The sequence below is a fragment of the Diadema antillarum genome, unplaced genomic scaffold (genome assembly GCF_040938485.1).
Source record: "Diadema antillarum isolate AM-2024a unplaced genomic scaffold, OU_Dant_1.0 seq00000131_RagTag, whole genome shotgun sequence".
Lineage (NCBI taxonomy): Eukaryota > Metazoa > Echinodermata > Echinoidea > Diadematoida > Diadematidae > Diadema > Diadema antillarum.
In genome coordinates, this window is record NW_027271209.1 from 1,452,262 (window position 1) to 1,475,001 (window position 22,740).

At 38.6% G+C, this 22,740-nt stretch overlaps 2 protein-coding genes across 2 annotated transcripts in view; one reads left to right on the forward strand and one right to left on the reverse strand.

The window, feature by feature from the left end:
- Positions 1–490: 490 nt before the first annotated feature.
- LOC139727449 (DNA polymerase beta-like) lies at positions 491–9,836 on the reverse strand. Its single transcript, XM_071638403.1, has 9 exons — positions 9,384–9,836; positions 7,638–7,762; positions 7,319–7,452; positions 6,895–6,947; positions 6,025–6,076; positions 4,446–4,644; positions 3,886–3,972; positions 3,006–3,216; positions 491–1,514 (listed from the first exon to the last, which is right to left on the reverse strand). The coding sequence occupies exons 1-9, from the start codon at positions 9,445–9,447 to the stop codon at positions 1,420–1,422; spliced, it is 1,020 nt and encodes a 339-aa protein (XP_071494504.1). The 5' UTR covers positions 9,448–9,836; the 3' UTR covers positions 491–1,419.
- A 4,710-nt stretch (positions 9,837–14,546) lies between these two features.
- LOC139727471 (uncharacterized) overlaps positions 14,547–22,740 on the forward strand; it is a 30,353-nt gene continuing 22,159 nt past the window's right edge. The window contains exons 1-8 of the mRNA XM_071638444.1: positions 14,547–14,612; positions 16,041–16,212; positions 16,593–16,733; positions 16,989–17,177; positions 17,916–19,068; positions 19,458–19,748; positions 20,616–21,485; positions 22,191–22,349. Coding sequence (XP_071494545.1) covers positions 16,192–16,212; positions 16,593–16,733; positions 16,989–17,177; positions 17,916–19,068; positions 19,458–19,748; positions 20,616–21,485; positions 22,191–22,349 — 2,824 coding nt within the window. The 5' untranslated portion in view covers positions 14,547–14,612; positions 16,041–16,191. The remainder of the gene's footprint in view (positions 14,613–16,040; positions 16,213–16,592; positions 16,734–16,988; positions 17,178–17,915; positions 19,069–19,457; positions 19,749–20,615; positions 21,486–22,190; positions 22,350–22,740) is intronic.

Consider the following 22,740-nt stretch of genomic DNA (forward strand, 5'->3'; position numbering starts at 1 on the left):
CTTCACACATGTATTTGCAATTTATAGCCGTGATCTCAGCATGCACAAATGAATAAGCTCAAGCAACGAATCTTCATGTAAAAGGCGCACATTTTAATTCTACTTCTATAAAAAATACTGACCACAAAACTGCGTTTAAAAAAAATGCTTCTAGCACTCTATGGGGTAGAGGTTTTAGATTTCCTTTTATCACACTCAATTCATCAGTACCATAGATAAATATTTAAGTGGACATGTACCTCGCAGTCCCGTTTCACTCAAAAATTTACGTATACATGAATTACAGTAATTGCAACCACTGCGGCAACAGCTAACAAATGGTGAGCATGTGTGATAGCTGCTATGGTAGCTTTAGTAAGCAATGCAAGTATAAATTGTTGCAAATATGTATCTTCCCGCAGGGCCAGGATGTGAAAGAAGTCACAACACCACCACAATACCAACTTGCACAAGCTGATACAGACCTTGTATATCACTAGCCATGGTAGAACAGTCATTTCAGTATGTACACTACACTTCATCACAGATATATGCCATATTTGCTTCAGCATTTACCTGTCAACTTCACTGTATTAGTGAAAATGTTTTGGTGCCACAAAATATGGAAAAGGGAACAGAAAGTCTCAAATGCATCACTGAACTACTGACTAACAGAATTGCAACTAAAATACAGTAAAGAGAATGGACGTCAAAAAAAAAAAGAGTTGTTATACAATGAAATCAATCATGAGTGTAATTGCAACATTAATTCATTGAATGCCAGTAGAGCATATTTGGAGTCAGAATACTTAAAAAGCAAGTAGGCATCTGCAATTCCATTGTGGGCTAGATCTAAATAAGTAGTAGTTCCAGAGGAAAGACTACAGCCTTCATTCATTAACCTCTGGTTTTCATATCTTCAATTTCTCATTCATTATTCTTTTTCATGAGCGCAGCAACATATCACTACTCCACAATACATTTCACTAAAATACTGACATACCCCCAAATACCTGGGCATTTATCAATCCAGCTACTACATCTTCTTCCTTTCCTCAAGAATTCTTCTCAACTCTAAATGTAGATTTCTGTGCTGGTTGTTCACCAGTATACTGGACTTATATCATTTCAAGCTTGAGATGAGAGGCCATAGAAATTGCTATTTCCCATAACCACTTCATAACGATATCATGGTTGCAGACACATTAAAATGCACAGTGACAGTCGATTATGGAACCTTAAAAAGTGAATTTTCCAACTGAATCTGTACCAGTCGGCAATCTCTAAAAAGACTGTCTTGTGCACGCTCTTTGGAGTTTATTTGACGCTATAAAGCTGCATCCCATACGCTCTGTGAGATATCAGTCGAACTGTGAGTTGGAACAAGGTACAGCCACTTGTCATGGACAGATTTGGCATCACAACGCGACATGAATCAGCTCACATATTCCTCTCCGAGGGGGCTTTGTACTTCATCCCGACGTAGTCAAAGAGGTCCTCCTCAGATGTGACTGGCAGTGGCTCTCCAGGAATTCCTGGATAGATGAAACAGACACATGAATGGATTTAGTGGCATTCATTCTTTTCTTCATATCATTCTCTCTAGGTGAATCAACTTTTCAATTGTAGTGCAAGTCAGAATAGGTTCTGTGTATTCAAACTAATGAAAGTCTTCCGACGAGAGGTTTTTATGCAACTGATTGACAAATTTCTCTACATTGACTGATTGTCAATCAGTTGCATAGGTTCTGTGTGTGTTGTTGAAATCAACTTGTTCGTTCATATTGGCAAAGACATTCTGTTATCACTCCCCCTGCTCTTTTATGTTTTGAATTCTGCATCTAACCCTAATCAGGCTAGGGGGGGGGGGCTGAATCCGCCCCCCCTCGACGTTTCGCGCAATATCTTTGCAACGCGATAAGCTCCCGCCGCGATGTTTCATGACCTTTTTCTTTCAAGTATCGCGCAACTTTTGAGACCAAAATCGTTGCGCCCGGGCGTACCATTTTGACGCGACGCCTGTTCGAAAAAAATTTGTCAACCCCACAATTGCTCCAAAACGTGATTTTGTGTGCAAATCCAATGCAAATTGTGTTTTTTCGATTAAATCACATAAAAATTCATATCTTGACTTGGAATGGCCGAAATTAATTCATTTTAGCATAATGATGCTTCGAAAAATGTCTGTGACAAATTTTGGCCAAAAAACAAACAAAAACAAAAGGTCGAAAAACAAAGAAATACATAAGAAATTCAAAAATCAATAAAATACATAAATTAATTTCGATACAGATTTTTTTTATCCTATGTCTCAGGAGAATGATACAAGAAACATTTTAAAAAAGAAATTAGCTTAATTGGAGCATTAATAAGTGATTCAGAGCCCAAAACTGATTTTATGCATAAATTACAATTAATAATTAATATAAAATATAAGAACAATTTTTCGGAGAAAGCAACCATACTTTTTGATAGAATACGTCGCGGGCGTCGCGTGTGCCGATTTTCGGCACGATCGCGCGTTCAATAGGCGAGATCTGAAGGGGGGCGGAATCCCCCCCCAGATATAGCATAGCCAAAAAAGCCCAGCCTGATTAGGGCTAAATCTCACTGTTCAAGAATATGTATCACAATTATATACTGTTACTGTAAGAGTGCACGTGTAACAGAAAAAAAAAAAAAATGAAAAGTACCAAGTAGAAATAATGATAGTAACAACTGGTGTCTGAACTGCAACTTCATTTCATTAAAACATTAGCTATTAAAATATCAGCAGTGTTTCACATGCTCAGTTTATTATTACACAGATTTTCTCTGAATTTTATTCTCCATTTACTATAGAAACTTTCTATTTTGTTGTAGCTGTTGCATGGATTCCCCTTATGTTACAGTAAAAAGACCTTTGTAATATGTATAAGTATGCTCAGTTGTAATCTCCGTGGTTACTATTAGTGAGACTTGAGAATACTACCATTCTCAGGACATCTGTCTCTCTTTCTCAATTTTGTGCCTTTCTGCCAACGCACCTGTGCTGCCCATGGGGCGGATGGTGTACTCGTTGAGGGTGAACCCTTCCTCCAGGGCCTTCGCCCTCATGTTCTTGTTGAACATGTCGCTGCCAGTGAAGTATAGGGTGCCGCAGTGGTACTGGTCGTGGGGGATGAGGCGGATGTCGAGACGCCGGAAGTGGCACTCCTCGCCTTCCTTGGCTTCCTTCTCGGGCAGACGGATGACCCCCTAGACAGGAAATCATTGTTTGAAAAGACTTAAAGAAGAAATCCACCCCAAAAATAAATAAACTTCAAAAGAAAGAGAAAAATATTCCAAACAGAATGATACAGAAATGACAAATATCATATAAGAAATAAGGAAGATACAGTATGATGTATTGAAATTTCCCTTTATTTTTTTTTTGATAACATTTCTGGACCAGTCCTTATGAATATTAAAATGAGCACATTGATGATGTCATACTCTCACAATCGTTCATGTATGTTAACATGAAATTTGGAAAAATGAAACATTGTCACCACAGAAATAGTCTGTTTGGGATGACACTCTAAACTTCATTAGGAAGCTGCATTGGTTTTGATTGTTATGCGCTTTCAGCTGATTTTCGCATCCATATGCTTTTAACGTCCCAATAACAACAACTTGATATACATTGAAGCCTGCCTGACACAATAAAGGGGAAGCACTCTCCAAAGATATAGAGAGAGAAAAAAAAAAGTGATGTTACAGTCATTGAATGCCCTGTATAACAAATTCCTGATGATTCAGTGACATCACACTATTCAAGAAAGTTCTTTAAAAACTCCAAAGAGATGCTTATGTTTAATAGTAATACTGAATATATTTGTACTTTCAGTGACCAATAAACAGTTTTACTCAGGAAATCATGCTCACCATAAATTTTGTGTCTCCCTGAGAAATGGACTCTGTCACAATCTTGGAATCCACCAGTTTCTTCACCACTGCCGTCAGTAGCTCTGGCTGTCATGCAAAGACAAACAATATTTCAGCTCAGTTTGGTGGCACTGAAAAAAGACTATTTTAATTTCACCTTCATAGACCAAATTTACCAATTCAACACCAGAGAATGAAGCAAGGCTCAATGTATTGCAGATGAATTTCTGCATTTTTAACATACACAACAGCACATAGTTCTGTGGTCCATATCTTTACTGGATTACAATTGTACTCTCTTCAGTCATGGCCAAGTGTCAATCTTTACATGGCCAATGATGCAAAATACCACTTCAATAAATTATTCCATCGAAATACTACGGTTCAACATGAGACAAAAAGCTATGCATGCAAATTTTTCAAATTTAAGTCGAAACATAGAAACTGATGGTTCTAAAGAAACAAACAAACGTAACAATACAATCAATTCTCAGCAAAATCAACGTTAACTTTTCACAATGGGGTCAATTGGAGAAACGCCAGGAAGGCAGCCAGCTGACCTTTTTCTTATCTTTGGCAATGAAAGAGGGGTGAGTGAGGAGAATGTCCATGTCACCGCTGGATGCTGCGCCACGGCGATAGCTCCCACAGACCGTGGCTACGTAGTCTTCGTCCTCATCCGCTATCAGCTGTTTGATGATCACTTCCAGCCTGGTGACCTCGTCCCTGGGAATTCTCCTCTCAAAGTCTTCAAAATGTCTGGCGTCGAAAGGGCAGGGAAGAATGGTCGAGGGTGAAATGTCGGCAAATGAAGGAGTAAACTGTATGTTATCACTTGTCGTCACAACTTCCAGCTTCACATAGTATTAGATATCAATACAAAGAGACTCAATGCAAATGACTTGATGGATAGGAAAACTGAAGTCTGTGGCTATATATTCAGAGAGCTAATGGTTAAGTAAGTGGGCAAGATACTGTATTAAAGGGATCGTACAGTTTTGGTTGAGACCCAATTTCAGGTTTCTAACATTTTTTGGTGAGATAATGAGAAACCTCTTTTGAAATATGAAAGAGCATGTAATTCTATGAGGAATTCAATGTTTATTTGATGAAAATTGGTTTTGAAATGGCTGAGATATCCAAACCAGAGTAAATCTAATAAAGTGTGGGACCCACACTTTATTGCGATCCCTTTGTTTTACTTTGTTTTTGGATGTTTCAGTCATTCCAAACCAGATTTTCATCAAATAAACTTTGAATTCCTCTTAAAATGGTATGCTCTGTACTATTTCATAAGTGTTTTCTTTGTATCTCGCAAAAAGTTAAAAGCCCATTTCTCATCTCCACCAATACTGTACTATCCCTTTAATTGGTGAATCAATCATGCTTTTCTTTTGTTCTCTTTCTTAGCAGACTGTAAGAATATCAGAGGAGTGCAGTTTTAGAAGTTTACAATGACAAGTCACTTCCCAACAGGTCGGGATCCCAAGAACTGCATGTTAGACGTGCATGACAGCCATAATAACTCACGCTCACTGTAACTATAACACTGAACTTCTCATAAATGTAATGAAAATGAGGCTTTCCAATGTAATTGCAACTCAAGAGAGTAGCTAGGCCTTGCCAGCTTTGGAAAGAGACAGATTGGAAAATAGTCAAGTGCTCACTGAGGAGAAATTTAGGGTAAAATCTTCATCAGGCTGTGTAAGATTGATGAAATAACTGCTTTCCTCCTGCATTTAAATGACTGACAACTGTCACAAAACATCACCACTAGTCATTAAAATGGCACTAACCTCCCGTAAACCCTTACTGACTTGTTGAAGTTATCAAATTCGGAATATTTGCAAACTGCAGTGCCACACAGAGCAAGATTTTTTTTAATGAAATCAGATATTAATACAACTGAGAAACTGTGGATGTGGAAAGATGATTTTTTTTCCTCTGTATTTCACATGATAGTATCATGGCAGTAGACAATGCACATCTGTTACAGGTAAAGCCTTTTGTATGGGTTACTTCTTGAGCAAGGCAATGCTGCTATGTATTACTAGACTGACATGTTACACATTTGAGATGTGGTATCTTGTGTGAGAGAACATATAATGATATAGTAAGGTAATTATTACAGTGCCTCACCTCAGTCCAATCTGCTGGTGGTGATTTAGCTTGTCTGCATTCTTTCTGAGGTCTGAGAAAAAAAAAAGAAGTGGAGACATCACACATTAATAGAACACGTTTCTATTTGCTTGTAGTACTTCATATCAAATATTATATCTTTGATGTGTTTTTGGTATCATTACAACACAAGAGCATTACTTCTAAAGCAGTAACACTTACAATCTTTCCCTTTATCTAGCAAGCACAAATGAATTTGTTTGTTCCTTTTCCATCTGAAAAGATGGCTGGATAGCCCATATTCAGCTATGCTAAGCTGGTCTTCCACGGGGTCCAGTTTGATCAATTTGTACTGCACAGATTCAAAGACCTGTTTATGATGGTAAGCCTTTATCTATTATACAAGGCAAACTTCACAAACGCCCTGCCAAACGATGTCAATTGTGCCATGCGTGCCTTCCTCAACACTAGCTACAAAGCAACTACTGGGATCACTAGACACAAAACAGATAACCTAATGGGGGGGGCATTTCATGAAGCGTTTTGGTCGGATATTGTTCTGACTAACTTTTACAAGCTACTGAAATCCTTGCATCTGGGGGGCATTTCATGAAGGAACTTGTCGGATAAAATATTTGACAAGTCAATTATATCCGACAAGTTCAGAGAAATCAGCCAATCAGACTAAAGAATTGGCTGAGAGCAAATTTGTCCGACAACTTTGTCACACAAAATGCTTCATGAAATGTCCCCCCGTGATGCATTTGAAGAATCAAGACAGATCAAAACATTTCCAGAAAATTTGGCACGTTGCAAAACTTTGAATAAATGCTGCAAACAGCTTTCACAATTACGTGTGTTCACTCCACGTAACTATGTATAAGTACATACCTTCAATAGACATAATGCCATCTTCCATTACAAGCTTCCGGGCAGCAACAGGTCTGTTGAAAAATATGACATTTGTAGATGCAAGTGACCATTACCTATCTTTAATCAGTGGCTTCTGATAATGAATGAAATCTGACTGATATTGAAGTCCATGGGTCTTCGAATTTCAAATTTTCAAAGTACAACAAAACAAAATGTCTTTCAAAAGCTCATACAAAGACAGGTACTTTTCAAAGATAAAATTAATTACCTGGTAAAGTCATTAAAACCACTAATTTCTTATACCTAGATTAGCTAGAAACATATAAACAAACAAGTAACCCATCTTTCTTGATTATACAGTCTCCTTTAATCTGAAATCTGTTTCTTAATCATTAACTTGGTCTGAATCTGGGCTCACGCTGGCATCGATTCGTCCCCTCACCCTATTCCAGAGACCCTCGTCAGCATGTTGATGGCTTCACTCTTGTCATCTTTGCGAATCTTCTCCAGTTTCTCCAGCTTTCCAGTGGCAATGACCTCGTCTATTTTCTTGGCTATCTTTTCCCCAATGCCATCCTGAAAAAGAATGGAAAACAAAAATCAATTGCTTGTCATCCTTAACCTTGTTTTGTTTCTTTTTCCTTTCGACATAAACATATCATTACACTTTTCATTTTTGACTATGACATATTTCCAGCTGGAAAAACAAGACGGAGAATGAAACAGCATCCAGCACACTAAATCAAGGAAGGCATCATTACCAGCTTCTTGGCTTCATCTCCGCTCTTGATCCTTGTAGGGTACTTTGCCAGAACACTTGCTGCCTTCCGATAGGCATTGTGCTTGTGCATTGCCCGATTCACATTCTTCTCATAATTGGCAAGCTCTAGAATAGACAGGTATGGGGAAAAAAAACATGAAATTACTGTAAATTGTTGTTGTCAAACATTAATACAGTTTTGAAACATTAAATATACTATGCAGAGAGCACATTTTATTTCGACAAGCTCCAACTGCTGATGTCACAAGTCAAGCAAATCATGTTACTACTCCGCTCACAATACAGAAAATTGTTCTGTCATATTATTTGAACACAAAATCAAAATGAAATAAGTGATTTCTTCCCTTGCTTCAAATTAAATGCAATATTTAAATGCATAGTATCACATTCTTTGTCAAAATATCACCATCATTCCATGCTCATTCATAGTGCCAGTATGCAGCAACTTCATTTCATGATGCCATTTTAACATTTCTGTAGTTCATAGTACATGTATCATACCAATAAACCATATCATGTAGAGGCGACTTTCGCCTAATTCAATCATTAAAAGTAAAAATATATTTATAGATCACTCTACTACATCGTACAAGTACTTTACTATACACTCCTTTAATCTTCTCCTTCTTCTAGTATAATACAGTCCACCATGAGGTGTATCAGCGTACTGGTTGGGTGTGCAGTGCAGGCAGTTCACAGTGGCAGTGCTCTGGCAGATAAAATTCATGTGGGCTATGTACAGTGCTAGAAAAAAAAAATGTGCAGCTAAAAAACACTCTCACTGTCTACGGAGCTGAAGATTTTGCACCTCCTCCTTAAATGTAAGTGGGGAGGTACATCTTATGAGCTGATCAGGTAGACTGTTCCAGAATCGTGTTGCATCTGGCTTGTATGAAGCTTTTTTGGTATGTCAGAGTGCGAGCATATGGAATATACCGTACAGCGTTTGTGAGTGTCCCCGGCGGGTATTTATATGTGCAGGTAGGAAGTCAGGTAGAATATCTGTATGTGAGTTCAGGATGGAATAAATCATGTACACTTTGGCTAGGGCTCTTCGTTCTTGGAGTGTGGGCCATCCCAGTTTAGCCATCATGTCCGTTAAACTGCTTGTTCGTCGGTAGTCTTGGTTACTCTTGGAACACAAAGCGAGTGTAGCGGCGTTGGACCATTTCAAGCCTGTTGATGTTGCACTGTGTGTAGGGACCCCATATTACGCTGGCATATTCCATAATGGGTCGTAGGAGGGTCATGTCAGGTAGCACAGGACTTTGATTTTTCTTGGGCATGGGCTTAATCAACAAGATCAATGACGATTTATAAATATATGGGCTATGGCAATACGGTCGACGGTGCATGCCAAGCCCATGCCATATGGGCCAAGATAATGTACATTTAATATACACAAATGATTTGTTCACTTGTGCTTCAAGTCCTCTGAAGTACAATATTTTCTGTGCACTACTTTGCCGATTAATAACTTGGTTGGGTGTTTGTTTTTTTCTTCACAAAGACCCTGCACTGTGGTCTGTAAACTTACTAATCTCGTTCTTCTATACAGTACAGGTAGTATCAGGCTATACAGGCAATAGATCTAATTAGAGCAATTTTACCATTTTCATTTTGTCTTTGTCTTTGAAGCTTTTTGAGACTGAAATGAAGTCCTGACCGGTGGCCTTACCAATTTATTGTAAATTAAATCAAAATTTTAATTGAATAATTTACTAACCGACTAAAAAATCCACAAACTCCTGATTGGGGTTGTTGCTATCGGGCGCTTTCCTTTTGCTCATGGTGCTCTTGAACTCCTCCTGAAGTCGTCTAGAAAAGCCTCAAAGGATCCGTCGGTTGCCAGCCAGATACCTACGCAGCGTTTACAACGGTATCGCTCGGTTCGTTCAACTAGCGTAGCGAAGCCAAAGTATTTAACATAAGAGCCTACACGAAAAAGAACGCTATCGGACTAGGGCACGCACTAATCCAAGAAAAGGGCACCACTGCAGTACAGCTCAGTTGCTCAGTCTCGTCTCTCAAGATCAGATGGCAAATCGGGTGGAACGTTCTCCTGCTTGCCCAAATAAGATGCCCGTTCAGTTGCAAAATAGAAAGCATACAAGCAAATGGTATACCTCCAAAGCAGAATTGCTGCTCTAGATTACTAGCGATCAGAGTTCCGCGAATACAACACGCAGCTACAAAAGAGTGTGATTAAAGTCCTTTGTTATGTACACACGTTTTCACTTGTAAGTCTACGTTCAAGGAAATTATATTTAGAAACTTTAGAAACTTCTCTTTGTCACTGTCTTATCATACAACTACAGATTCTAAATTCACTTTTTAACTTTCTTTTATATTCATTTTGTAAAGCGTTATAGTGATGAATACATTCTTCACCATATATGGCAGAAATCTGAATATTTGTATGTTTGCTTATATTTTCCATGATACAATCATCTGAAATAAAACTAGTCATTTGAGCGTCGTGTCGCGACAGGAAAAGAATACACATGTATACTAAGTAATACAATCAAATTGTTGCAAAATTACTAAATGTATTTTTTTTTTTATTTCAGTCTTTATTGATAAAGTAATTATGTGACAACATACCAAATGTATTCGATGTATCAGGGCAATTACCCTGATTAGTGATAAGGTTAGAGTAAATATTAGGGTTAGGTTTTATAGGGTTAGAGTTTGGGTTAGGGTTGGGATTGTGTAGGTTCAGGATTAGGATTAGGGTTAGGGTCAGGGGAAGGGTCTGGGGTAATTGTTCAGGGGATAATTACCCTACCCGTACTTGAAGAGTAACTAGGCTGCTGCTACTAATGATGATAATTATAGTAGTAGTAGTAGCAGTAGTAGTAGTAGTAATAATAATAATAATAATAATAATAATAATGATAATGATAATAATAATAATAATAATAATAATAACAATAATAATAATAATAATAATAATAATAATAATAATAATAATAAATAGATAACTCAGAAAAAGGGGAGAATATTGAGCAGAGTAAACATAGCATAGTTTCGTTATTCAGTCCGCGTTTTTGATGATTTGCCTGTTTGTTTTTAGATTACATTAATTGGGCTGAATTGAATAGGCCTTACATTCTAAAACTTGCATTACACTATAATCATTGAAGTGTAATATATAACAAACCGGTATAGCATTTATTGAGCCTATTATATATATATATATATATATATATATATATATATATATATATAAAACTGATAAGATGAATGGGTCTTGAAAACATGTGAAGATAATTACGAATTGCCTGGTATAGGTCTGATCACGAAAGTATGATAATATTACTATCAAAGACATTGTATGGAAACAATAGTTTAGCTATAGTTTAGGGTAAAGTGAATCCAAGTGTCTTGTGTTAAGAATGTTAATTCTTCAGTTCTAATCCATGTCATCGACAGTACCATTGGCTTCGATGGAAGCTATTTTGTTTTGTTTTGATTTTCTTTGTTTTGTTTTGTTTTGTTCTGTTCGTTTGTTTTGGGTTTTTTGCGAACGGATGTATCTAAGCATTGAAAATATCAGAAATATAGGCCTATGGCACAAATCTAGATATTCTTTCGGTCACATTTATTGTGATGATCATGCAGGGTAGCAGTAGCAACATAGTATATTAACATGCATGTTTATTTGCATTGCCCATATAGGTCGAGTGTCGGGGTATAAGATTGATTTCATCAACAGGAAGACTATACAGAAGAGAGATTGGCAGTCAGTTCGTTCAATGGTTGTAGGACGCCCCTCCTCTTCCTTGCATTCCATTCAAAAGCAAATAGACCAATGAAAGGTATAATTATACCCACAATGTGCACCAATTTGAATCAAATGGGCTAAATAGGCCAATGGAAAGAAGGATCAAGTCTTTTTATTTCACGGGGTGAATAATACCATGGTGTTTTGTTTTTGAGATAAATAGATAGAGAGAGAGAGAGAGAGAGTTAAGTGTTGACTTACAAGCCAGGGCCGGCGCAGCCGTGGGGGCCGTGGGGGCCGTGGGGGCTCGGGCCCCCACACTTTTTGTGCACCATACAAAGGAATACATAAGGTGTCATCACTTTGGGCCCCCACACTTTTTTCAACCCGGAAGTACGTAAGTGGCACTAAAAAAGAAATAGATCGAGATCTTGAAGTATGGCGGCGGTAAGGTTATGTGTTTTGTCTGATGAACTTTTTTTTATAACACCCGGAAATGGGAGGGGAGAGAATGAGCTGAGGACCTTTTTTTTTTTTGCTTGTTAGCTCATGAAACCCGGAAGTGGGCCCCCACACTTTTGAAAACACTGCGCCGGCCCTGCAAGCAACTATAAAACAATCATAATCCATCCCAAAAGTCACAGCAACAATTTTTTTTCTTCAATTCTTTGATCTTTATTGATTTCATGCTAGTCACTAACAGTGGCGGACCCAAAGGGGCGCATCGGGCGCGCATGTTAGGGCGCGGGCCCCCTCTTCATTTTTTATTTTTGTTAAAACAAAAGAAATACAAAGAAAGAATGGGGGCGCATGCGCCCCCCCCCCCCTTTAATTTTGTAAAGGTGCCTCCCCTTTACGGAATTCCTGGATCCGCCCCTGATTAGCGCCTGCTATAAGCAATATAACGAACAAAGTAATGTAAAACTTGTATTTATACCAAACACACCTTTGTACACACACACACACACACACACACACACACATGTACCTACACAGCACACAAAAAACAACACGACACACACACTTCGTTCACACATGTACACACTCACGAAAAAAAAAAACGGAAAAAAAAAAACACCGAGCAAACAAGTAAACAAACGAAGGAACAAAACCATTTTTAAAGCAATAGGTCCGAATATGAAAGAATATGATTCTATATGGCACAGTTTGTTTAGGTATAATTTGGGCCGTTTTAAACAAAACCAAAATGTCAGCCCTTTCCCTTTCAAACTCTAAAGGAAAAGCTGTGAGCTGATTTGAGTGCTTAACACTAAATACTTAAAAAACAAAAACAAAAATCCTTGAAGACCGCTAATAGGCCTATCAAAGTTCTTTTCTGTTTCTGTATGGTCATTTTAACATCAAATTTCATTGCACGATCACATTGCTCAACCAAAATTGTTTGCCTTTTTACGGAATACAGGGCGTATCAAAAAAAAAGTTACACTTTTGAAAAAAATTGTCTAAATTACATTTCAAAATATTTGGAAGATTTTTTTTTCTTCATATTTATGGATGCCCAATAGTCTCATCTATGAAGTGCAATCAACAAAACAAATTTTTATTCACGCTTGGCTGAACACTGACGCTCTTTGTCCACAGTGTGAAAAATGACTTGCGCCAAATTGAAAGAAGATGGAAAATTCATCCAGCAGTCCAAAATAAGTGTTCTCATTCAAACAAATTGCTCTTTTGCTCACAGTTTTGATTATGTTATGATAGTTTAGGAATTTTCTGGCGATTTTCTGTAACGTTTTAAATGATTCCATTGTGTTATGGAAGGTCGCGATTAACAACTTCGATCTTTTAAGCACAGGTATCACAAATCATGCACAGACATATCGAACCCACATGCCAGTCACTCAGTCAAGAAGAAAAGTACAAAATTAATGCATCCTCAGATCATTCAATCAATGCAATCAATGCAATCAATCAATCAATCAATCAATCAATCAATCAATCAACCATTCAATCAATCAAGCAAGCAAGCAATCAATCAATCATTCATTGAATCAATCAATTAAATGTGTCCGTGTATTGTGAAAACTGTGCTTTAAAGATCTTGAAGTAATTACACACTCTAATTCTCACCAATTAATTTAGAAATGATATCATTAGAATTACGATAAAGCTGACAAAAAAATCTCAGACTATCATGACATAATCAAAGCTTTAAGCAAAAGAGCAATTTGTTTGAATGGGAGCACTTATTTGGACTGCTGGCTGAATTTTCCATCTTCTTTCAATTTGGCGCAAGTCATTTTTCACACTCTGGACAAAGAGCGTCAGTGTTCAGCCAAGCATGAACAAAAATTTGTTTTGTTGATTGCACTTGACAGATATGAGACTATGGGCATCCATGAATATGAAAAAAAAACCTTCCCAATATTTTGAAATGTAATTTAGACAATTTTTTTCAAAAGTGTAACTTTTTTTGATACGCCCTGTAGATTGGTATTTATTTTGAAAGAGATTGTATTACCCGCAATTTTCGATTAGTCATAGGATAAGACTCAACTATTATACATGACAGTATGGAGTGTATTAGCTATAGGTTCCAAATCTTGCATCCCGACCGCGGGTATCGGAGAGGCCGAGGCAATGCCCTGCTAAGAAGCCAATGAAGTAAGCCTCACAAGAAAATAGGCCTACAGTAGGCGAGGGAAAGCTATATGGAAATTACGTGAATAGTTTTTCCAAGAATAGGAGTACAAGTGAAATTGTACATTGTAGTACCGCTACTGGGGTTTTTTTTTTCTCTCTTTTTACATAATATTCAGGCTGAATAAGAAACTCATGAACTTAAACCCATTAAATAGGCAACAAGGCGGTTACATGAATTCATGTTACGCTAGTCTTTATTCTGATTTAAAAAAAAAAGAAAAACAACCTCTTTTTTGATCATCACTCAGCTGTCTTCGTCAGCTGATCGTCAGCTGATCAAAATTGTGGATTGGTACACAAGGTATCGATCGCGTGGAGATTATTTATGATCGAAAGGTATATCAAGTGAGCTTACTTCCTTGCGTATGGTACCATACAACGTATCGCTACCTGATCGCTACATACGGCATGCACGCGCTCGTACGTACGTGCCGTACGTACGTGCGTATGCAAAGAATTTGATATGGAGAAGTATAGCTAATAATAGGCGGGTGATCCAAAATTAAGGAAATGTGCTTTCATCTCCACGTCACTTGTGATGACCGCGATTGATTTTCTAGTCAGGTAACTGAAGCCGCAGTTTGTCTGTTTTTACGTGTTATGTATGAAGTCATTTGCGTTTGACCATTTCATTTCTGGCCTGTGAAGTGTAAAGTTAGACTTGCACTCAGCTCATGTTCCGCTGAGACTTGGCCGTGGTAGGCCACTTGTCACCGTCACCGCCCCGGCCGGCCTGCCGGGGACAATTGACAATAGCCCGCTCGCGCGCTCTCGTGCACCTTTCCTGCTCCGGCCGGCTACATTTTTGTGAACGGCCAGGGGCCTGTCTTATAAAGACTTGTGATTGAAATCAATCACAAGTTTTTTTGAGAGCTGCAATGCAAGTTGCGATTGATTTGGGGACTTGTGATTGATTTGAAGGCTTTATAAGACGGGGCCCAGGTCCATTACTGAATGTGAAACTCCTTCCTGGAATAGTTCTACAAAAGACACCTCCTTGAATAGGCACACACACACACACACACACACACACACACACACACACACACACAAACAAACAAGCACACAATAGATAAAATATTCCTCATGCCAAATATTCCGCACCCTTTCTAGTTTCTGTTCTGTGCTAGATTAACGTTATGTTAGATATCCATTGCATTGCAACCTAAAAAAGTTGTAGAAATCAATTTATACTATTAAACTAGTATAATTTTTCAGGTTGTAAAATCAAGCAGTCATGCACTTGAACTGAGATGATTGTCATAAGTCATTATGTCTAAGCTGATGATATTTGTAGTCATCCTAAATTAATTTAGGATGACTACAAATATCATCTCAGTTCAAGTGCATGACTGCTTGATTTTACAACCTGAAAAATTATACTAGTTTAATAGTATGAATTGATTTCTACAACTTTTTTAATGATTAATTTGCTTTGGTTCTCACAATGTTCATCAATTTCAACAAATAGAACACTTGTCTATTTTGAACTGAGATGATTGTCATAAGTCATATATGTCTAAGCTGATGCAATTTGTAGTCATCCTAAATTAATTTAGGATGACTACAAATATCATCTCAGTTCAAGTGCATGACTGCTTGATTTTACAACCTGAAAAATTATACTAGTTTAATAGTATAAATTGATTTCTACAACTTTTTTAATGATTAATTTGCTTTGGTTCTCACAATGTTCATCAATTTCAACAAATAGAACACTTGTCTATTTTGAACTGAGATGATTGTCATAAGTCATATATGTCTAAGCTGATGATATTTGTAGTCATCCTAAATTAATTTAGGATGACTACAAATATCATCTCAGTTCAAGTGCATGACTGCTTGATTTTACAACCTGAAAAATTATACTAGTTTAATAGTATAAATTGATTTCTACAACTTTTTTAATGATTAATTTGCTTTGGTTCTCACAATGTTCATCAATTTCAACAAATAGAACACTTGTCTATTTTTCTTTCTTTCTTTTTTCAGATAAGACCTGTGACACTGTGTTACCATACCAGCCAGCCAGCAGAGTCATGTCACAGCAGCTGCAGTCCATTTGCTGTACCGGAACCACTCAATAAGCACAACGTTGACTCACTTGCAAAGTGGATGGATATGATTAGCTACAGAAGATACAATGGCTGCAAGGGAATTTCTTGTAAGTTGATGTAATTGATAATGATGTAATTGGTATTGCAATTTGATAATACTATAGAATACAAGTACAACTGAAGTGACCATTCAGGTGGTGATTGTCATTTTGTGTAACGGTTAGTGTTCTTCACTGCAGCATACAGGATGCAGAAAAGATCAGAATTTGTCCCTGATTTAGGAATCAAATTGTCACAGCCAACATGGGTATCAGCATATTTCAGTGCATTTATACACGTGGTAGAGTCATGCATTTAGAGGAATGAATTATATATTTTTGGTTTCCATGTTCATATTATTTGTACGAATGTGTTTTACCCACTGTACATTAAAAGTACCAGTATGTTTTCACTCTGCCGTGAAACCTGTCAATTTTCATCTTTTCAGGTTTTGTACACACATCAAAAGAGGAAGAAGGCTAAGGTATGGCAAGATGGAGTTCTCAAGGTCAGTGATCAGGGCTCAAAGGCAGTCCTCTATGGAGAAGGCAACAAGCGTCTTGATCAAGTTCACATTAAACCAGACCAGGTAACTATAGCAAAGAAATGCATTTATTTTCTCCTTTTCTAAAATGTCTAATTAGCATTGTCTTCACCATCATTCAATACTTCCATTTCATTTATTTCCTCTTTATTAGCAAGATACACTGTACATGTACTCTCAGAGTCACAGACTAGAATACGCACTATTTAAGCATAACTGCTTCTTAAACTGTACTTAGAATATGTGTCTACTCCATTGTACTTTTTTTCTCTCTCATTCTTTATGTGTGTGTTTGTGTAGGCAAATGTTGGCGAAGAACTTGAAAGTGAAAAGTATCTCATCACAATTGAAGAAGTCAAGAAGGATGATGCCTTGCCTACTGGGACTGCTGATGAAGCTGGGAATGTTCAGCAGAAGAAAGAAAACAGTCTTCAAAATTCTGCCCCTGCCCAAGTCATCAGGAGACATCCCATGAAAAGAAAGAGAACGGTATGTGTTTCCATTCCAGCCATACCTTCCTTATCATCTTTTCTTGCAGGTGTAACATTCAGGTAATTTGCACTGCAAAATACAATGACGTCTAGCTTACAAGAGCTCTGTCATATCATTTCATGTAAAGCCAACATTTAGCTTTGTGTTTTGATGTCTGGTATTCTGACATCTCTCTCTGATGCAAATTGATGGGCTGATGTAAATATCAGAGAAATGGTATGCATCTCTTTCCTTATTTATTTTGTTGGGAATACATTATATGCTTGATTCAGGTGAGTGCACAGATCTTCCTGGTACCGGTACACTATTTGCACACACTTTTGCTACAGTCTGAGTACTTTCTCAAGTCCTCAATATGGTACTCTTTGCTCACATGGTTTGTGATTGCTGATTTGTCATTCATTCAAATTGGATTTCACTTACTGTATATGAATTGCTGTAAATATTTGCTTTACCTCATTGCCTATAAAAAAATAAAAAAAAGGTGTCTGAATGCAAGGCTCTGAAACTGTCACAGGTAACTTCAACATTTGGATGTGATATTGGAACTTTTATGCTAATTTTCCATTCATTGTGATGAAAATGACAAAAATTATCTTTGAATGATGATATCAAACATTACTTGATTTGTTTCTGTTGTTTCCTGTATGATTGTAATTATACTGTCATGTTGTGCTGAAGAATACTTTACAATGTATCACAAACCCATTTCCTTTTTCTGTTTCTTTAATGCAGGGGTTTGTTCCCCCAAGGCAGATTGCAAAGAAAGCCAGCCCGGAGAGGGATGACTCATCTTGTAACAGCATCAGAGCGACCCATGGCACACTCAGCAACTGCAGTAGTCCCAGGCAGATATCATCCCTCTTCAGCAATCATGTTCGGCAAAAAGATTCTCCAGGGTCAGGAGATGCAAACCCTTCGAGCGTGCATAGATCACATACTGGTCATACATCAGTAGGTGTACCTGCATCAATGCATTTACAGACAAGTGCTTTGCATTGTAGTGATGGTAGCATGCAAGTGAATCAAAGTTCAGGCATGGAGACTTCTTTTCCTCACAGTCCTGGAGCAGTTCCTGCAACCATGTCAGGAGCAAGTCGAGACTACCTACCCAGTGATGCAAGGCAAGTTCCCAAACATTTTAGAACGACCAGTGAAACTGTGGCTCATGTTGATGACGACACCATGAATTCCCATAAACCCAGCACTATTTTGGATGCAACTGCAGACTTTTCAGAGCATGAGAATCCTCAAACCTCGCACCTACCAGATCATCCCAGTTATTCAACAAGCTCTGCTGGTGTTGTAGAAGACACTGCTACTGCCAGCTGTCATGTAAGTGCCTTTTCTGCACCTAAAGGCAAGAGAAGTGCGTCCCAGATTCTAGCTCTGCTTGGCAAGGGGAAAAGGCCATTTCAGCCACCACTGAAGCAAACAGCAGCTTTAGGGAAGGATGCTACAACCAAAGCGGATGTGTTCATCAGTAACTCATTGCACTGTTCAAGTTCTGAGATGGAACAGCAAAATATGCCTGGTGTCGATGATGGGTCTATGTTTTCTTCTGTTAGAGGAGAAAAGTTTACAAACTTGTATAGGAGTGACAGGACCTGCTCTAAACCAGAGACGTTAATGGAAGGGGAACATGCTCCGCAAGGGAAAACTTTGGGGGGCAACTTGCAAAGTGGCAAAGCTGATAATGAAACATTTGCTACCAACTCTCTAGCTGAGCCATGTAATTTCTCTATTCAAAAGGACTCAGAGCCCTGCAGAAACAAAGGTAGTGAGCAAGCACATCTGTCAAATGTTGCATCACCTGCCAATCCATCACTGGTGACCAGAAAATACAGTTTCAGCATGAGGACTGGACTGAACACCCATCAGTCGACAGGTAAGAATTACTTAGAAACTGCCAGGTATAATTTTTATCAACTTATCATGCTGGTAGAATGTGACCAGACTTTAAGAAGAAATCAGTTAGACATTAGGTTTGCTGAGTCAAAATAGCATCTTCAGTGGTTGACTTGTCTTGACTTCTCATGTGCATGTGCCAAGCTTAACCCATTGAGGACAGGCTTTTTTGCTACAACATGCATTTCCCATAGACACCTGCCCAAGTATACTCGGGACTTGTCTTCAATGGGTTAACAAGATGTTTTAATTTTCCTTGTGCAATTTTAGAATCATGAGTATATTTCAAATGTCATCTTCCTTGTGCCCAGGTGTCATTGAATTCTTAGGCAAATAATCCCGCCTTATTATTTATTTATGTGTCATTAGGCGTGACAGGAAAAGAGCCACATGGATATGAGACAAGGCTAGATTCAGGCAGAACATCTTCCATTCAGTTGGAGGATGGAGATGTTGATGATGTTAAAGCAATAGAGAATACTGCAGAAGTAGACAGGCAAGGCTCTTCAGAGATAGAGGACAGACATAGTTCTGACTGTGTAGCTCATATGTCATCAGACCATGGAGGTATCTTAGATTCCATAGAGTCAGATATGAATGAACAAGATGAGACAGGGGAGATGTTTGATGGCTCAAATGCTGTGAAATCTCTAGAAGATGGTAAAGTACCTCTTGGATGTAGTGGTGTTTGCAATCCCAGGCTAAGCGTAGGAACAGAGAATGGATCAGATAAAGGAGGCAGTACACATTCAACTCAGAAAAGTGATAGGCTAGCTAGCAAAACGTTGAAGGATAGTGTCTCTTATGAGATGCAAGACTCGCTCTCTGCACAAGAAAGATCTGATTTGCAAGAAGGTAGACAGCTGTCTGAAGGTGTCATGAATAGCCAGAAAACAAAGTCAGGTGAAGATAGATGGCACGTAGTGAAGTCACAAAGCAAAAGGGATGAGTTCAAAAGGAGCATGAATGTTCAGAGTGGAAATAGTGCACAAGAAAATGTTCCAGAAAGGAACATCACGTTTCAAGATGTGGACAGTAAGGAAGAAATGGATCAGGCCATCAGCCAGTTAGGAAGTAAATTGCCCGTGGCTCACCTCGTGCAGAATGAGGATGATAACCAAAATGCAGAAACTTTACTGCATGAACAAGGGCCACAGCCAGCTACATGCAGTGTAATTGTCCCTCAAGCAGTGTTTGAATATAATCCAGCCATAAAGAATAAACAAATTTTCAAGGAGAGCAAAAACAAAAACACATGCTGCACTTCTGAGATGAGACTTCAAGAAACTGCTGGTGAAATTGACGATAGCACAATGGAGGTAAAAGAACTTGAGGTATGCAGTAGAACAGGGGAAAGCAACTTCAAACAAGCTCCAAGATCTGTTGGAGACATCAGACCAGACAATGTGTCAGTGCTTGAAGACAAGCTGACCTCCACATGGAATGACAGGATGGCATGTCAAATATTGGAAAGAGATTGTGTTGACAGTTTCCAAGATGACACTGAATGTGTTCATGAAAGCGCAGTGATACAGGTCCCTCCCGCAAACAATGCTAGCCCACAAGATGTGAATAGTCACAAGGAAGTGCAGAGCTTGTGCAACTCTGAATCCTCTAGTGTTGCCATGTCAAGCACAGGGAATGATCCAAACAGGCTTCATGAAGGCCAGCTGCCTGCAGTACCACACCTTGACAAATCAAGAATGCTTCCTTCAGAGGCTAGTAGTAATGGTGCATACACTACAGGAGAGATTTCCTGCAGTAATGATGAAGCCCACTTGAAGAATGGAAGTGCTGCACATGGTAGTGTACTTTCCAGCAATATGATCCATCCTACCCAGAAAGTAGATTACCAAATTCAGCAATCCACAAAAGACAACTGTGCCAGAAAAGTGAATGGTGGACCCCCACAAGGATGGAATTCTGCAGACAGAAGTGCTCATGAAGCAGATGGCTCAAATGCACCAAGATATAATCAAGAAGGAGTTGCAGCAGAGATACAGATGTTGGATGAACCTCTGTTTAACCACCCTCCAGGAAAACCAAATATTCCTTCACTGAAAGATGATAGTCAACTGTCTTCTGTTACATCGGTGGACACCTATGACTTCTCCCAGGATACCCAGAACTGTGAGTGTGGCATATCCACACCTGACAACAAACTGCAACTTCCAACGTGGAACAGGTGCGAGTGTAAATCTGTGCAGATGTTGTCACAGGACAAGGATGCTGTGGTTCCTGACATTGCAGCTCAGCAGATTGGCAGTCCTTTGATCACAATGCATGCGGCCTCTCTTAGTGACCGTACAGGCCTTGATGAAGATCTCAGCATCGTGAATATTTCAGAGACTGAGCAGTCTGTGCCAGAGATGAAAGCGAGTTGTCAAGGTGAAACAGGTAATAGCGGTAACAGAAGGGAAGATATGGTGCCAGGTGAAGTGGAGCTTGCACAGAGAGTGAAATCCAACACAAGGGTAACATTCCTGCAAACTTTAGATATTTCTTTGAGCAGGAAATCTCCATATGAAGAATCACAGGAAATTGATACTGATTTTGCCATCACCCCTTCCATTGACAACTTGGGAAGAAATGAAAACCAACAACTTTCACAAGCCTTTACAAGTGAATTTTCTTGTGATCATGCTGTGACCAGAAATAAAGAATCAGCACATTTAGATAGTCAAATAACTGCTGTTGCTACTGTGGCTAGCACAGTGAGAGATGCTGAGAATATCACCAGCTCACTACAAGGGTCAGACAACCAAGATGGAGTTACAAGATATCCTGCAACTGCTGAAAATGAAGAGCCTTTTCAAGCATTACCTGTTTCGCACAAGTGTGGTCACGATCGTATACTAGGAAGAATTTCACATACTAGAGAACAAACGGCAAAGAATGGATATCCCACTGTTGGAAATGAAGTTGAATCATGTGCAAGCAGAAGAGGTGTAGTTCCCACAGAAAACACTCTAGATGTGTACAATGAACCGGAACAGAATGGGACTGAATGTGGAGTGAATGTATACAAAGTATCTCAAGAAAGACAGTTTGAAGAAGATTTCTCACCCTCAAAAGAGACTGCTGCTGGCGTCCAACAACCAGATTACCTCAATGCATGGATGCATGATGTGCGAGATGACATAGTGGAAAACCAGGTCACTGCAGAAGAGGCTCTCCTGTGTGAACATGGATTGGCAGAAGATCCTCAAAACACGGTCTTTGACTTTGACACCATGGGTAGAAACAACAGGGGAAATGCAGGTAAGAACCCTCTGCACATATTACTCCTTTATCTGTGTTTTAATAGGAACAGTTGGTATGCAAAGAAGTGCAGGTAACATACAGCTGGAGCAATATTACTGTTACAATATCAGTAGCAAAAATACATATACACACTGTGTGTGTATATTTCTGTGTGTACATTTTTCTTTGAAAGTTAATCAAAGAATGAGTTTTCTGAAAAAAGAAAGTAAGTGCAGTGCATCACACTCCCCTATACTCAGATTCTCATCAGAGTTCATAAAAGAATGTACAGTTGTATAAGGAATTAAAGAGTCATCTTTTCGACATTTTCAGGTCTCAATAGTTCTGAAATGCACTATTTCAAATACATATGTGAGAAGCATCTTCTGCAAGCAAGATCCCTTAAAAA

Excerpts from the sequence above, each read along its gene's own strand:
- LOC139727449 (XM_071638403.1), bottom strand. The coding sequence starts at position 9,447 with ATGAGCAAAAGGAAAGCGCCCGATAGCAACAACCCCAATCAGGAGTTT. Across the intron at positions 7,763-9,383 it reads GTTTGTGGATTTTTTAGTCG|AGCTTGCCAATTATGAGAAG; the intron begins GTTAGTAAATTA and ends TGTCTATTCTAG. Across the intron at positions 6,077-6,894 it reads TGGCATTATGTCTATTGAAG|ACCTCAGAAAGAATGCAGAC; the intron begins GTATGTACTTAT and ends TTTTTTTCTCAG.